Source organism: Chiloscyllium plagiosum, unplaced genomic scaffold, assembly GCF_037043375.1.
Source record: "Chiloscyllium plagiosum isolate Xiang-an unplaced genomic scaffold, Cpla_swu_hap1 HiC_scaffold_2, whole genome shotgun sequence".
Classification (NCBI taxonomy): Eukaryota; Metazoa; Chordata; class Chondrichthyes; order Orectolobiformes; family Hemiscylliidae; genus Chiloscyllium; species Chiloscyllium plagiosum.
Genome location: NW_028270140.1, coordinates 20,152,188 through 20,169,389, shown reverse-complemented (window position 1 = coordinate 20,169,389; position 17,202 = coordinate 20,152,188). Strand labels below are relative to the sequence as shown.

Sequence of the window (17,202 nt, the reverse complement as noted above, 5' to 3'; positions counted from 1 at the left end):
CCGATCTCCGCCTCCACGCCGATCTCCGCCTCCACGCCGATCTCCGCCTCCACGCCGATCTCCGCCCCCAGGCCCAACTCCACCCCCACACCTAACCCCACCCCTACTCCCAGCTCTAGCCCCAGACCAGGTCCTAGCTCCCAGCCCTGCCGTAGTTTCACTATCCCTCCAGACCTCCCCCTCTCTGAGGATGAAAGATCAGTCCTCAGCAGAGGCCTCACTTTCATCACCCTACACTTGCGGATTAACGAGTTCAACACGCGGCAAGACATCGAACAATTCTTCCGCCACCTTCGCCTCCGCGCCTACTTCTTCAACTAGGATTCTCGCCCACCCTCTGACGACCCCTTCTCCCGCCTCCAACATACTCCATCCACCTGGACACCCCGTGTTGGCCTCTTACCTGCCCTCGATCTCTTCATAGCCAACTGCCGCCGTGACATTAGCTGCCTCAACCTGTCCACCCCCCTCACCCACTCCAACCTCTCACCCTCGCAACGTGCAGGCCTCCGCTCCAACCCCAATCTCACTATCATACCAGCAGACAAGGGAGGCGCGGTGGTAGTTTGGCACACCGATCTTTGCATTGCTGAGGCTAAACGCCAATTCACGGACACCTCTTCCTACTGCCCCCTTGACCATGACCCCACCTCCCACCACCAAACCATCATCTCCCAGACCATCTATAACCTCATCACCTCAGGGGATCTCCCATCCACCGCCTCCAACCTCATAGTCCCACAACCCACACCGCCCGTTTCTACCTCCTGCCCAAAATCCACAAACCTGACTGCCCCGGCCGACCCATTGTCTCAACCTGCTCCTGCCCCACCGAACACATCTCTGCATACCTCGACACGGTCCTGTCCCCCTTAGTCCAAGAACTCGCCACCTACATTCGGGACACCACCCACGCCCTCCACCTCCATGATTTTCGCTTCCCCGGCCCCCAACGCCTTATCTTCACCATGGACATCCAGTCCCTATACACCTCCACCCCCATCATGAAGGCCTCAAAGCCCTCTGCTTCTTCCTTTCCCGCCAACCCAACTAGTACCCTTCCACTGACACCCTCCTTCGACTGACTGAACTGGTCCTTACTCTGAACAACTCATCTTTCCAATCCTCCCACTTCCTCCAAACCAAAGGTGTAGCCATGAGCACCTGCATGGGCCCCAGCTATGCCTGCCTCTTCGTCGGATATGTGGAACAGTCCATCTTCCGCAGCTACACTGGCACCAATCCCCACCTTTTCCTCCGCTACATAGATGACTGTATCGGTGCTATCTCGTGCTCCCACAAGGAGGTTGAACAGTTCATCCACTTTACCAACACCTTCCACCCCGACCTCAAATTTACCTGGACCGTCTCAGACTCCTCCCTCCCCTTCCTAGACCTCTCCATTTCTATCTCGGGTGACCGACTCAACACGGACATTTACTATAAACCAAACGACTCCCATAGCTACCTAGATTACACCTCCTCCCACCCTGCCCCCTGTAAAAGCGCCATCCCATATTCCCAATTCCTTTGCCTCTGCCGCATCTGCTTCCAGGAGAACCAATTCCAATGAAGGTAAGCATGCAGGTACAGCAGGTAGTGAAGAAGGATAATAGCATGCTGGCCTTCATAACAAGAGGGATTGAGTATAGAAGCAAAGAGGTTCTTCTGCAGCTGTACAGGGCCCTGGTGAGACCACACCTGGAGTACTGTGTGCAGTTCTCGTCTCCAAATTTGAGGAAAGACATTCTGGCTATTGAGGGAGTGCAGCGTAGGTTCACAAGGTCAATTCCTGGAATGGCGGTACTACCTTACACTGAAAGACTGGAGCGACTGGGCTTGTATACCCTTGTGTTGAGAAGACTGAGAGGGGATCTGATTGAGACATATAAGATTATTAAAGGATTGGACACTCTGGAGGCAGGAAACATGTTTCTGCTGATGGGTGAGTGCCAAACCAGAGGACACAGCTTAAAAATCTGGGGTAGACCATTTAGGACAGAGATGAGGAGAAACTTCATCACCCAGAGAGTGGTGGCTGTGTGGAATGCTCTGCCCCAGAGGGCAGTGGAGGCCCAGTCTCTGGATTCATTTAAGAAAGAGTTGGATAGAGCTCTCAAGGATAGTGGAATCAAGGGTTATGGAGATAAGGCAGGAACAAGATACTGATTAAGGATGATCAGCCATGATCATATTGAATGGTGGTGCAGGCTCGAAGGGCAGAATGGCCTACTCCTGCACCTATTGTCTACTACCAAACAACCCAGATGGCCTCCTTCTTCAAAGACCGCAATTTCCCCTCAGATGTGGTTGACGATGCTCTCCACCACATCTCCTCCACTTCCCGCTCCTCCGCCCTTGAACCCCGCTTCTCCAATCGCCACCAGGACAGAACCCCACTGGTCCTCACCTACCACCCTACCAACCTCCAGATACATCAACTGTTTCCATGGTTCTTCCGTTTATTGTATAATTTGCTCTAGAATTAGTCTTGCCTAAATGCATCACATCACATTTGTCTGGATTGAAAACCATCTGCCACTCTCCGCCCAACTCTCCAGTCTATCTACGTTCTCCTGTATTCTCTGACAGTCCCTTATGCTTTCTGCTACTCCACCAATCTTTGTGTCATCTGCAAACTTGCTGATCATACCAACAGTGCCCTCTTCCAGATCATTTATGTATATTACAAACAACAGTAGCCCCAACACTGACCCCTGTGGAACACCACTGGTCACCTTTCTCCATTTCGAGAAACTCCCTTCCACTACTACTCTGTCTCCTGTTGCTCAACCAGTTCTTTATCCACCTAGCTAGAACACCCTGCATACCATGTGACTTCACTTTCTCCATTAATCTACAATGGGGAACCTTATCAAATGCCTTACTAAGGTCCATGTATATGACATCAACAGCCCTTCCTTCGTCTAACAATTTGGTCACTTCCTCAAAGAACTCTATTAAGTTGGTAAGGCACGATCTCCCCTGCACAAAACCATGTTGTCTATTACTGATAAGCTCATTCTTTTCTAAATATAAATAGATCCTATCTCTCAGTACCCTCTCCAGCAACTTCCCTACCACCAACATCAGGCTCACTGGTCTGTAGTTACCCAAAATATCCCTACTACTCTTCTTGTATAGGGGGACAACATGAGCAAACTTCTAGTCCTCTGGCACTTCATCTGTATATAAGGATGCCACAAAGATATCTGTCAGGACCCCAGATATTTCCTCTTTCCTCCTTCAGCAGCCTGGGATAGATCCCATCTGGTCCTGGGGATTTGTCCACCTTAATAACCTCTAGCATACCCAACACATCTTCCCTATTTACGCCAACGTGACCCAGACTAATAAAACTTCTATCTCTAATCTCAAGATTCATCATGTTCCTCTTTTCAGTGAACACTGATGCAAAGTAATCATTCAAAATCTCACCCATTCTCTCAGGTTTGGCACACAGCCTTCCTTCATTATCTTTTAGTGGACCAATCCTTTCTCTAGTTACCCGCTTGCTTCTTATATAAGAATAAAATGCTTTGGGATTTTCCTTAATTCTGCTTGCTAAAACTATTTCATGGCCCATTTTTGCCCGCTTGATCCTTTGATTAAGACTTGTCCTACTCTTCCAATATTCCTCCAGGGCCCGTTCTGTTCTTAGCTGCCTGGACCTTATGTACACTTCCCTTTTCCTCTTGGCTAGTTGTACAATTTCTCCTGTCATCCACAGTTCATGAATCTTGCCCTTCCTATCCTTTACCTTCAATGGGACATGCCTATCCTACACTACCATTAACCTATCTTTGAAAGCCTCCCACATCTCAAATGTGGACTTCCCTTCAAATAACTGTGTCCAATCCACATTTCCCAGCTCCTGCCTAATTTTGATATAATTGGCCTTGGCCCAGTTTAGTACTCTTCCCTTCAGACCACTCTCTTTATCTAAGAGTATTCTAAAACTTACAGAATTGTGGTCACTGTTCCCACAATTGTGATGAGTTTTGCTGTAATACAGTTGATTTATTTCTCATTATTTTGCAATTATTAATCTGTTTTGTAGGCAAGATACTAAAATTGAGGTCCCTACCTGCGCTCTCAGGAGGATGGATAATATTAGATAGCACTGTTTGAAGTTGAGTTAGGGAGTTCATTTATCAATCAACCAACATAGCCAAACAAAGTAACTGCTAATTTGGTGTTTGCGGAAAATAGAAACTGACAACTTGTTGTACAGGAGAGCACTATCAGCTCTTCATGAGTTCGCTGGACAATAAAGGAGCTATCCAAGCTTAATCCCTCTTTGCAGTTCTTGATTCTTACCCTGTAGGTGACATTTCCAAATGATTTTATAAATGCCATGATGAATTTTGTCTCTCTCACCCTTTCAGTTCAGGAGTCCCTTCACTTCCACACACACTCTGAGTGTTATGTGTTCTAATGATCTCCTCTCAAATCCTTCTGCCAATAACCTGAAAGTTACCGTGAAGTAACATGATTTGAAGGTACCGGTGTTAGACTGGGGTGGACAAGTTAAAAATCGCACAACACCAGGTTATAATCCAACAGGTTTACTTGGAAAGACTAGCTTTCAAGACGCTGCCTCTTCATCGGGTGGTTGTGGAACATGATCATACAACACATTATTTATAGAATTTGTTACAGTGTCATGGAGTTGTAATGATATATTAAACAACTTTAGTTAAAAATCACACAACACCAGGTTATAGTTCTTAAGCAACTTTAGACTTAGTCTTTCATCTTTTAGAACGGGATGTCGTGGATTAGGTACTTTAATATGTAATTCCCAGAATTACATTCTCAAATTGGCATCAGCTTATCTAATAATAGGTGTCATCTCAGCTCAGACAATGCATTAAATGTGTGAAGGTAAAGTCCGTACCAATGTTGAGTGAATTCTATTTCCAAAGTTGGTTCCACAGAACCTTGCATTGATACATACATTTTGTTTTGCTCAAAAACTGCAATTCTGCAAATATAAATTCACCTCATAAACTTGTATGTGTGCACGAGCAGGAGAGACAGAGTGGGTGTGTGTATGTGAGTGGGCGTGAGTGCATGTGAAAGAGTGTCTGCATAGCTTGGTCAAGTATGTGTATGAGTATGATAGGTATCAGCTTGTGAGAGGGTGATTGTGGGGTGTGTGTGTGTGTGTGTGCAAATGAGAGTAAGCTAGTGTAAAAGACAGGGTCTGCATGAGTATGTAGGTGTGTGTGTGTGAATGAGAGAGTGTATAGTGCAGTGGGGTTACTTGTAGTGTGACATAAACCCAAGGTCCCGATTGACGCATTCCCCCTGGATATCCAACTTGGCTATCAGCCTCTACTCGGCCACTTTGCATTGTTACTTGTCCCGAAATCCGCCTTGGAGGATAGTCACCGGGTGGTCCAAGGCCGAATGTCCCAGACAGCTGAAGTGTTCTCTGACTGGTAGGGAACATTCCTGTCTGGTGATTGTTGTGCGGTGTCCTTTCATCCGTTGTCATAGCGTTTGTTCAGTCTTGCCAATGTACCAAGACTCAGGGCATCCTCTGAGATAAACGACGAAAAACAGCGCAAAATGGCCGAGCAGAGGCTGATAGCCAAGTTGGATTCCCGGGGAGAAGGCCTCAACTGGGACCTTGGGTTCATGTCACACTACAGGTGAACCCACTGCATTGTACACTCTCTCTCACATGCGCGCGCGCGTGCACACACACACACCTACATACTCATGCAGACCCTCTCTCATACACAAGCTTTCTCTCGTGCGCACACAAATCCACCTTCTGCACTCACCCCCACGCACGCACTCTCTCACAGGCTTATACTCCATCACACTCATACAAGTACTTGACCAAGCTTATACACACTCTATCACATGCACTCACGCCCACACGTGCACACTCACATACACACACCCACTCTCCTGCATGCACACACATATAAGTTTATGGGTGAATTTGTATTTATAGAGTCATATTGCAGAACTACATTTTGTTTTGCTCAAAAACTGCATGTATCCATGTAAGATTCTGTGGGCCCCACTTTGGAAATAGAATTTACTCAACACTGGTACAGACTTTACCTTCACACATTTAATGCATTGCCTGAGCTGAGATGACACCTATTATTAGATAAACTGACGCCACCTTGAGAATGTAATTCGGCGATTTACATATTAAAGAACCAAAACCACCAAATCCCACTCTAAAAGATGAAAGACTAAGTCTAAATTTGTTTAAAAGCTATCGCCTGGTGTTGTGTGATTCTTAACTAAAGTTGTTTAATACTGTATATCATTACAACTCCATGACACTGTAACCCTTTTTGCTATTAATTGTGTTGTATGATCATGTTCTATAACCACCCGATGAAGAGGCAGCGCCTCGAGAGCTAGTGCTTCCAAATAAACCTGTTGGACTATAACCTGTTGTGTGATTTTTTAGCGAAGTAATATAATAGAGAACAATAGTGATCAATTCAGAAAGCAACTGATAGGCTCGGGAGCCAATTGGAACTTGCAGAACTCAGAGAGTACTAAGTAATCTGCTCCTGTACCGCCGATTTCCACCGCTAGCTGGCACCATCCGATGGCCCTGGATCTAAACCTTGGTTGCGGAGTTTAATTCACTTTGTTGCTTTTTCCGAGCCGATATGACGCCCAGGTACTTGAGTTGTTTGAGTTGTAAGATGACTTTTAAATCTCCGTCTTTGCTGGAAAAGCACCGGGAGAAGTTTTGCATCGGGACTGAGGTCGGAAGAGCGTTGATAACTAAAACCCCTGAAGATATGGTGAAAAGTTTTTCTATATCTTTTCTAATGTCTTTTAAAAACAGACTGTATTTCCAAGCACAACACTGCCAAGACGCACTCAGTTGTGTTGTGACTGAGGTCTACTTTTAATTTTGGAGAATGAGTATACTTTTTGCAAATTCTTATTTGCATTATCTCCGTGGCAAACACAGTGGAAGGACTTCACTGTGCAAACTTGTAAAGATTCAACATTCAGAAGTGAAAAGAATTAAATGTGATGAATTATCATGGTCGACATTATGATTCATATGCATGTCCCTTCTATGGGTTTACTGCTGACCCTTTTTCTTAATTGATGGTATTTTTGATTTTGTTTTAATATTTAAAATGTATTTTTCAATTTAAATCGTGCGTTTATCACTTAAGCGTCTTTATATTGGGCGAAAGTGGGGACTGCAGATGTTGGAGATTTAGAGTCGAGAGTGTGTTGCTGGAAAAGCACAGCAGGTCAAGCAGCATCCGAGAGCACGCGAATCGACTTTTCGGGCAAAAGCCCTTCATCAGCCCTGACGTCTTTGTGTTGGATCTCGCCAGACATAACAATGGACAGCTGAAAATTAATTTCGTATTGGAAATGTTAACTTTTAGTTTCACACAATGTTTTTGTTTCATGCATTTGGATGTTCTCAGCCAAGGGCTGTTGCATAAGAATTCTTTTTGGGGGAAAAAAAAGTTAAATTATTGGCGTTTATTTCCTTGTTTCTTTCGCCATTGCTATTTCAATCCAGTATTTGTGGCTCCGTGATTGAAATGGATGGATTGTTCAAAACCTAGCAACAAGACCATGCGTTTATTATAACTCATCGAGTGTGTATAGTGTTTCTAAGTGCTGGTTGCTAGGGCGTAGGCATGACACTTGTCGCAAATTTACAGCTGTAAATTTAGAGCGACTCTGGTAGGCACAACCACATTGTTACCGCTGAAGTGATCCCAGTGTTTTCACCAGGCTATAGAAATAGCCAGAAGTCATTTCGTGAGAAAGTGTGTGTGAGCAACAAGCAAACTTTAAACTTGTAGCAAGAAAAAAAAACTTGAGCAGTGCTGCATTCTGCTCACTTTCTGTGTGCCCCAGAAACTCGGACAATACGTAAAGATTTGTGAAAGAAAATAGAAAAGTTAGAAGCAAAAACAGAAATTGCTGGAAAAGCTCAACAGGTCTGGTAACTTCTGTGGAGAGAAATCAGAGTTAATACTTGTAGGGTCCCAGCTATCCTTCCTCAGAATTGGGTAGAGGAAAGGTTATCGGGCCTGGAACATTAGCTCTGATTTCTCTGCACAGATGCTGACAAACCTCCTGAGCTTTCCGACAGTTTCTGGTTTTGTTTCTGATTTCCACCATCCACCCTTCTTTCGGTTGTTGGAAGAGTTGGAATTGGATGCTAAGACACTAGCCAAAAAAAAACATAATCAAACCATAACACAAATGAAGCAATTACAAGAACAAAAATAACTCTTCAAAGTGACATCCTGGAAAGAACCTAGTCAGTGTTTCGGCCATTGTGGGGTGTGTGAGAATGTGGAGTAATCAGAACAGCCATGATCTCAATGCATGGTCGTCTACTCCTGCTCCTGGTTTGTATGTTTGTGTGTTAATCTGAGCTGAAGAGCCTCAGGGATCCCTTCTAGAGTGCAGCAGAAAGAGGGCTTGACCCAGGTTAAGTTGGATGAATGGTTGCAAACCATTGGCAACATTGATTGTGAAAGGATGGTGCAAGTCTGACCAGTGTGGCATACCATGACTGCAGATCTCCTGGCAAGGAGTACCACAAACAGCAATAGCAGGAATAGACTTGTATGAATTGATACGTTTTTCCAGGGAGGACATTTACAATCATGCAAAGAATGACATTGACAGGAAAAGACGCACTGCTGCTACCAGTCTGTTCTGAATATCTGCAATACATACAAATCCTCCCCACCCCAACCAAGAAGCCTTGAAATCTTCTGGGAGAGTTGAAAACTAGACTAAAAACTGACCAATTGGAGAAAGCATCAGCAACATTACTCTCTAACCCTTTAGATCACTGCAGCTAGTCCAAGAGCTCACACTTACTCAATATATTGTGTATTGTTGTATAACACCTTCCCTTTGTATGAAATAGTCTCTAGTCCAGCCAGAAGTGGACCCAGCTCTAATTAGAGCAGATCAGTGGTAAGCATAAGAGCTGACAGTTATGTTGCACAGAATCTTAGAATGAGTGACGGAAAGGGGCATGCATCTTGTCATATCTGTGACAGCTCCTCAAGAACAACTCATTTCATCCCTCTCCCCTACCCTTCTGTCACAACCCAACAAATATTCCGGTGCCTATCTAAGTTCCTTTTGAAAGCCAGTGTTGAATCAGTCTCCACTGCATTCTCAAGTTGTGTGTTTTAGATCATAATCACCTGCTGTAGTTCTCCTTTTCCCATTCACCCCAGTTTGCTCTGCTTTGGTTCTGAAGCTCTGGGTCAGTTTCTCCTTATGTGAAGTAACTAGACACCTCTCGATTTTTAAAATACCTTTACCATGTGACCTCTTCTCGAAGGAGAACAGCCCAAACTTGCCCAATTGTAGTTTTATTCTTTCACAACATGACAACATCACTGGCTCAGGCAGCATTTGTTGTCCATCTTTAATTGCCCTTTGAGGAGAGCCTATGTGACGTAGGTGCGCCACAATATTGTTAGATAGGGCGTTCCAGAATCTAAACATAAGCTCTATCCACATACCTGAAGTACCCCATTCCTAAAACTATTCTCATCAATCTCTATTGTCTTTACATCCTTCCTCAAATGTAGTGCTAAGAATTAGACATAGTATTCCAGCTAAAGAAGATTCAAAGTTTTAAATTCATTGTAACATCCTTGCATTTGTAGTCGATGCTTTAAGTTATGAAGCCCAGGATTCCTCATTCCTTTAAAATTTCCTTCTGAATCTGTTTTGCTACTTTCAATGAATAGTACACGCATACCTCCAGGTCTTTCTGTTGGAATTATGCTGTTTATTTTCTATTTTCTCTCCTCATTCTGCCTACCAGTATGTCTTACTTGACATTTCGCTGCATTAAATTTCATCTGTCTTGCAGCCATCTATTTCATTTGTTTACACCTGTCACTCCATGTCTCATGGTTCACAGTAATTCCTCGATTTGCATCTCTTGCAAATTTTGCAGGTGTGCACACCCAAGCCAACATCATAGAGGTCAGTTGAGAAGATGCATTGTTTTCTGGGAAATGAACCATTTCCTGACACTTAACCCAGTTTCTGCCCCAATTAAACTCGCGATCTTGGTACTGCCTAATCTATTTAGTTGAACACTTTATTCCCTTTGGTTTAACTTAGCCTGTGAGAATCATGTCATTAAGCACTTGCCACTATCAAGGGAAATCTGAAAATAGAATTGTGCCGATGACAGCATTAACAGCAGTGTGTAGGAGGCTACTACTAAGAACAACAGTTTAAGATGCAGAGGAAAGGTAGATAAGAAGGCATTAGAGAGCATCGGGTCCTATCAGCCCACATCTCCCTCACTATCAGCTGCACCGATGCAGCCAATGTCCATTTCCATCACCTGGTGTCTCTCTCTGTGCCCTGACCTATTGAGTATTACCAGAATATTGTTCGTTTTATAAATTTCAGTCTCTTATAACAGCTTAATCAGCTGAAGGACTATAAGATACGCCGTGAAGAGCAGAGGAAGCAACGGGAAATGGAGGAGCGAGATAATCTGGAAGAAATGGATGAGAACGAGAGGAGGTTAATGTGTGATCATTTGACATCTGCTGAACAGGAAGACTTTGCCCAGGTAATGTCTACTAAGATAAGTAGCCATGATCTTAACAAAGTAAGCACTTCCAACTTTATCCTAACAAAAAGTGCACTAAATATATCACAAGAAGATAATATTGTATGTTTGGCCTTAACATTTCTCAAAGGCCTAAGACCCTTTCAGTTTAAAGGTGTCACTTAGGACCATAGGAGATACTGTTCCTGCATCTTTCACGGTGAAGGGGATAGTGGGAGCTGGGGAGGGTGGATTTACAAAGGTGTGTAAAGAATTGTGAGGGTGAAGACAAGGGATAGGAGAATAAGAAATGGGTTACAAAGTCAGGGGCAAGAACAGTGGATCAGAAAAGAGACAAAGGGGATGAGTACACTGCCGAAACCATGGTGACAGAGGAAGAGACTCAGTCAGCTTAACAATGGTAAGAAGGAGGCGTTGGATAAGCCATTGGCACTTAAAATTAATCAGGCACCTTGACTGGATGAGATGTCTTGTAAGGATATTGAAGGAAGCAAGAGTGGAAATTGCAGAGAGACAAACAATAACCTTAAAGTTTCGAGAAACTACTATTCAGGATAGAATTAATCGTCACATAAGAGGTTTGATTGATTCACAAGAGTCAATGCACTCTAATTGAGGCCACATCCTGGTAAACCTTTTTTGCATCCTGTCCAAAGCCTCCACACCCTTCCAGAATTGCACACAGTACTCCAAAGATAGCCTAACTAAAGTTTTAAATGGTTGCAACATGATTTCCCAATTTTTATACTCGCTGCCCTGACCTACAAAGCCAAGTACACCGTCCACTTTCTTTACCACCTCATCCATTTGTGTTGCCACTTTCATGATTCCTCTATAGTTCCTGCCATTTACTATATGATTTTAGAGAAGAAAGATGAGGGAGATCAGAGAAACTACTATTCAGGATAGAATTAATCGTCACATTCTCTTCTGTAGAAAATGCAGAAGAGAATGATGTTGGGAAGAGTTTTTATGTCCTTGGTGCCTTTATAATTAGTGAAATACCTTTCAAACTGCAGCCTGTGACTTCTAATTCATTTTTTGGCCTCTTCTTTTGTGCTCCACTTACCTGGGGATCTGCGCAGACTTGCATTAAATGCGAGGAAACATGCATGGAGCTTGCCATGACCCAAAGAATACACTGGGATAATGCGGCATTGGGAGGAAAAGATGCATTTTGACCCTATGTAAGTGTGAAAAGAAAAATCCATCCCCCCAACTACAAAAATGAAGATCAATTTGAAAATCAGCATAGTTGTTGCCAGTTTACATTAACAAGAGTTCTTTAGTACAAGTTGCCAAACTTGAATTAACCAGGATCAACTCAATATTTGGATAATATACCGATATGTTTTTGCTTAATTACTCATCTATTTGTTATGAACCTTTTCAATTATTCATAAGAATATTACTGAATGGCAAATAGAATTAAGGAGAATCCAGAGGGCTTTTACAAATATATTAAGGACAAAAGGGTAACTAGGGAGAGAATAGGGCCCCTCAAAGATCACAGAATTGCTGTGCTCTTCCAGCACCACTAATCCAGAATCTGGTTTCCAGCATCTGCAGTCATTGTTTTTACCCCTCAAAGATCAGCAAGGCGGCCTTTGTGTGGAGCCACAGAAAATGGGGGAGATACTAAATGAATATTTTGCATCAGTATTTACTGTGGAAAAGGATATGGAAGATATAGACTGTAGGGAAATAGATGGTGACATCTTGCAAAATGTCCAGGTTACAGAGGAGGAAGTGCTGGATGTCTTGAAATGGTAAAGGTGGATAAATCCCCAGGACCTGATCAGGTGTAGCCGAGAACTCTATGGGAAGCTAGAGAAGTGATTGCTGGGCCTCTTGCTGAGATATTTGTATCATCGATAGTCACAGGTGAGGTGCCAGAAGACTGGAGGTTTGCAAACGTGGTGCCACTGTTTAAGAAGGGCAGTAAAGACAAGCCAGGGAACTATAGACCAGTGAGCCTGACCTCGGTGGTGGGCAAGTTGTTGGAGGGAATCCTGAGGGACAGGATGTACATGTATTTGGAAAGGCAAGGACTGATTCGGGATAGTCAACGTGGTTTTGTGCGTGGCAAATCATGTCTCACAAACTTGATTGAGTCTTTTGAAGAAGTAACAAAGAAGATTGATGAGGGCAGAGCAGTAGATGTGATCTATATGGACTTCAGTAAGGTTTTCGACAAGGTTCTCCATGGGAGACTGATTAGAAAGGTTAGATCTCATGGAATACAGGGAGAACTAGCCATTTGGATACAGAACTGGCTCAAAGGTAGAAGACAGAGGGTGGTGGTGGGGGAGGGTTGTTTTTCAGACTGGAGGCCTGTGACCAGTTGAGTGCCACAAGGATCGGTGCTGGGCCCTCTATTTTTTGTCATTTACATAAATGATTTGGATGCGAGCATAAGAGATACAGTTAGTAAGTTTGCAGATGACACCAAAATTGGAGGTGTAGTGGACAGCGAAGAGGGTTACCTCAGATTACAACAGGATCTTGATCAGATGGGCCAATGGGCTGAAAAGTGGCAGATGGAGTTTAATTCAGATAAATGCGAGGTGCTGCATTTTGGGAAAGCAAATCTTAGCTGGACTTATACACTTAAGGGAGTGTTGCTGAACAAAGAGACCTTGGAGTGCAGGTTCATAGCTCCTTGAAAGTGGAGTCGCAGATAGATAGGATAGTGAAGAAGGCATTTGGTATGGTTTCCTTTATTGGTCAGAGTATTGAGTACAGGAGTTGGGAGGTCATGTTGCGGCTGTACAGGACATTGGTTAGGCCATTGTTGGAATATTGTGTGCAATTCTGGTCTCCTTCCTATCGGAAAGATGTTGAAAGGGTTCAGAAAAGATTTACAAGGATGTTGCCAGGGTTGGAGGATTTGAGCTATAGGGAGAGGCTGAACAGGCTGGGGCTGTTTTCCCTGGAGCGTCAGAGGCTGAGGGGTGACCTTATAGAGGTTTACAAAATTGTGAGGGGCATGGATAGAATAAATAGACAAAGTCTTTTCCCTGGGAACGGGGAGTCCAGAACTAGAGGGCATAGGTTTAGGGTGAGAGGGGAAAGATATAAAAGAGACCTAAGGGGCACCTTTTTCATGCAGAGGGTGGTACGTGTATGGAATGAGCTGCCAGAGGATGATGCAATTGCAGCATTTAAGAGGCATTTGGATGGGTATATGAATAGGAAGGGTTTGGAGGGATATGGGCTGGGTGCTGGCAGGTGGGACTAGATTGGGTTGGGATATCTGGTCGGCATGGACAGGTTGGACCGAAGGGTCTGTTTCCATGCTGTACATCTCTATGACTCTATAACTCTAAAATACATTTCAGAGCAAAGATTATGCGATGTCAAGTTTAGCTCTCACTTATTTGTTTTAAATAACAATGCACCTTTAATCTATCATTCACTTCTTTCATAATTTGCCTGCATGTACATACATCCTCATTAGCTTTACACAGAATAGTCACCCAATTGCTTCAGCATTAGCATTGACATCAATTAAGCTAACCCAATGGTATAAGCAAGTTAATACCAGTTTACACAGAACTAACAGTGCAGATACAACCATTTATCCCAGCTGGTCAATGATAATGCTTTGATTGCATAAGAGCGTCTTTCCATCCTTCCCCAATACCACTCTCTTCACTTCTCCAGCCTGGATTCAGGAAATCTCCCATATGCATGCCAGTGGCATCTGCTTCAACCAGCACACAAAGCAGTGACTTCCACATTTTCCTCACTGTTTCAATGAAATTCCTCAAATTCTTTATTTGATCTAGTAATTTGATATTAACGCCTTTTTGTTCAAGCATCATTTCTCCACATTCTCCTTACTGAACCTCTTTTTTAAAAAAAAAAATCTCTTTATGGTTTTTTCCATTTATAATCCCTACTGTGGAAACAGGCCCTTTGGCCCAACAAGTCCACACTGGCCCTCCGAAGAGTAACCCCACCTAGACCCGTTCTTCCACCCTATATTTACTCCTGACTAATGCATCTAACCGACACATCCCTAAGCACTATGAGGCAATTTCACACAGCTAATTCACTTAACCAGCACATCTTTGGATTGTGGGAAGAAACCCACATAGACACAGGGAGAATGTGCAAACTCCACACAGTCACCTGAGGCTAGAATCAAACCCAGGACCATAGCACTGTGAGGCAGCAAAGCTAACTACCAGGCCACCCGCTTTTCCAACTTGCTGAATCGATCTTCATAGTTGCAGCTAACTCCTGGTAGGAACATAAATAAAGAATGAAGCAGGATGCAAGCAATAGAGTGAATTTGTCTCAAAATCAATTTAATTAATAACCAACATTCTTGTTGATCATCAGCCAAATCCAACACTGAATGGTAACTAACTGACAAGGGATAAATAAATATGCCATTCAGTGGTGTGATGAGGTTTCATTGTTTAATTCATTGAATCTTTTATAATGCTTCATTAAATATTTAGTTGACAATTAGATTTAATGTTTTATACTTGTCTGTGCACTCAAGTGCATCTTGTGTGCTTCAGCATAATGAAAGCTGACAGAAATATGCAATTGTTGTCAATCGATACACTTCATAAGATGATCTGAGGGTTTTTCATCATTTTAGATTATTTTGAAGTGGTTTTAGAGGCTGGCTTGAGCCAATATTTCAAAATGCAACTCACGGTGACCTGGATGTAATCTTGCTGTAAGTAGCTGCTGGGAAATGAATCTTCTACCTTTGTGACTTATCTTGATGAATTCAGCCAGGTTTACAGCTGTGTTTATATTAGTTTAGTGATTCTAATTCTAAATATCTTAAATGTGAGTCCCACCATGGTAATTTGTGTTGCAACATGGCAGGGACTCAAGACAGAGTTGTCACCCGGTCTCCATTTGATCTTCGCAATATATTGGAGATAGCATTGTAAGCAGCAATTGGTGGTGGTATGCATCACTCGAAGTCCATGTCGCTGTTACAACACTTTTACACCAGTTTTTTTTAGGAGATATGAACTGTGGTGTGTGACTGTTGTGACAGGAGGATAATCAAGCTCCATTACTCCATCAGTTACACCATTAGTATAAATTTGTTGACTCAATTACAAAAATAGCCACCTCCAATTTTTTTATACTACGATCGACAATCAAAGAAATGTCCACTGAGTAGAAACAAAGCATTTTCTTAAAGTCAGTGGCAACAACCCATTAACATCTAAACTGTGATCTGGAATTGAAATTACATCTCCTTCATCCCACGCACAGATGCACACTCACAACATGAAAAGACCGGTTTCTGAAGAAATTATGGTTTGGAAACAAGGGATTAAACGTGATCTTCTCCCACTTCCACTTCTTTTTGTTAATGAATTGCTGACCGTTATAGATTGACGATGGACATTCAATTTTGAGTGCAATCAACTTGGATTTGAGACTTTAGAACGTGGTGACAGTCCAGCCTTCCAGGCTTCACTATGTAGATAGAAACGCCATCAGATTTCCAGAAATGTCGACTGAGGACAGGATTTCAGAAAGACACTTGCAACTTCTGGGGTGTCCTCATTATATTCTGACTTCTGTGTCTGTAGAACTGAACTCTAAGCCAGAGAGGGTTGCAAGACCACCATTCATGTCAGGGCACCTAAGTCTTCTCAAAGCTACATCTTCCCAGTAATTAAGCCCACATACCCTAATTCTTATCTCCTCAATTGCTTTGCTTTGCTTCTCCTCCAGAGTCACTTGATTTTTAATAAAAATGGCACTGCACATTAAACTGCTGGCTTCATTTCTGAGAAATTGTGGTTAAAAACTCTTTTTCAACCCAGAAAATGTACCAATAGTCCAGAACCTTGCTTTTCCCCTCAGATAGTCCTGAAAGATAAATATGTATTCCTAACAGATTGCATAACGTCAAATTTCTTTCCATCATGTGGACTGGGATTCTCGTCCACTCTTAATGTCTGCTAATGACAAAGAGTCATAGAGATGTACAGCACGGAAACAGACCCTTCTGTCCAACTCATCCATGCTGACCAGATATCCTAATCTAATCTAGTACCATTTGCCAGCATTTGGCCCATATCCATGTGTTGGAAGGATTTGCAGATTGACACTCAACCTGTCTGTCCATGTCATGTATGTACATTCCATGGCATTCAGACACAGGAGTGGGTTTTGAAGAAGATCTAGTGTCAGGGATGCTCGCAACTGTAGCTCAAGACCTCTAAGCAGTGAATACATTGTACCATATTAAACGAAGTACAAATAAATCATTGATTCACCCAGAAAAATGTTTGGGGCTTTAGGCAATGAGGAGGGAGAAGGTAAAAGTTCTGGTAGTTACATCTCCTGCATTTACATGGAACGGTGCTGTTGGAAAGTGAGGAGTGTTGGGGATAACTGAGCAGTGCCTCGAGGTATTGTGGAGGGATAATAAAAGGGAACAATAAGGAAAGATGTGTTTGGTGGTGAAATTGTACAGAAGGTACTGGAAATATTGGGGGATGATTCATTGAGCAGAGAGGTTTGTGGTGAAATCACTTGTGTGGACAAGAAGAGACCAAAGAATAAGAGTAAAATTACGAGGAAATCTGTTCAGTGAGCAGGCATAG

At 43.1% G+C, this 17,202-nt stretch overlaps 1 protein-coding gene across 1 annotated transcript in view; it reads left to right on the top strand.

The window, feature by feature from the left end:
* Window positions 1-6,653: 6,653 nt before the first annotated feature.
* LOC122565145 (coiled-coil domain-containing protein 17-like) overlaps window positions 6,654-17,202 on the top strand; it is a 55,222-nt gene continuing 44,673 nt past the window's right edge. The window contains exons 1-2 of the mRNA XM_043720821.2: window positions 6,654-6,791; window positions 10,448-10,600. Coding sequence (XP_043576756.1) covers window positions 6,654-6,791; window positions 10,448-10,600 — 291 coding nt within the window. The remainder of the gene's footprint in view (window positions 6,792-10,447; window positions 10,601-17,202) is intronic.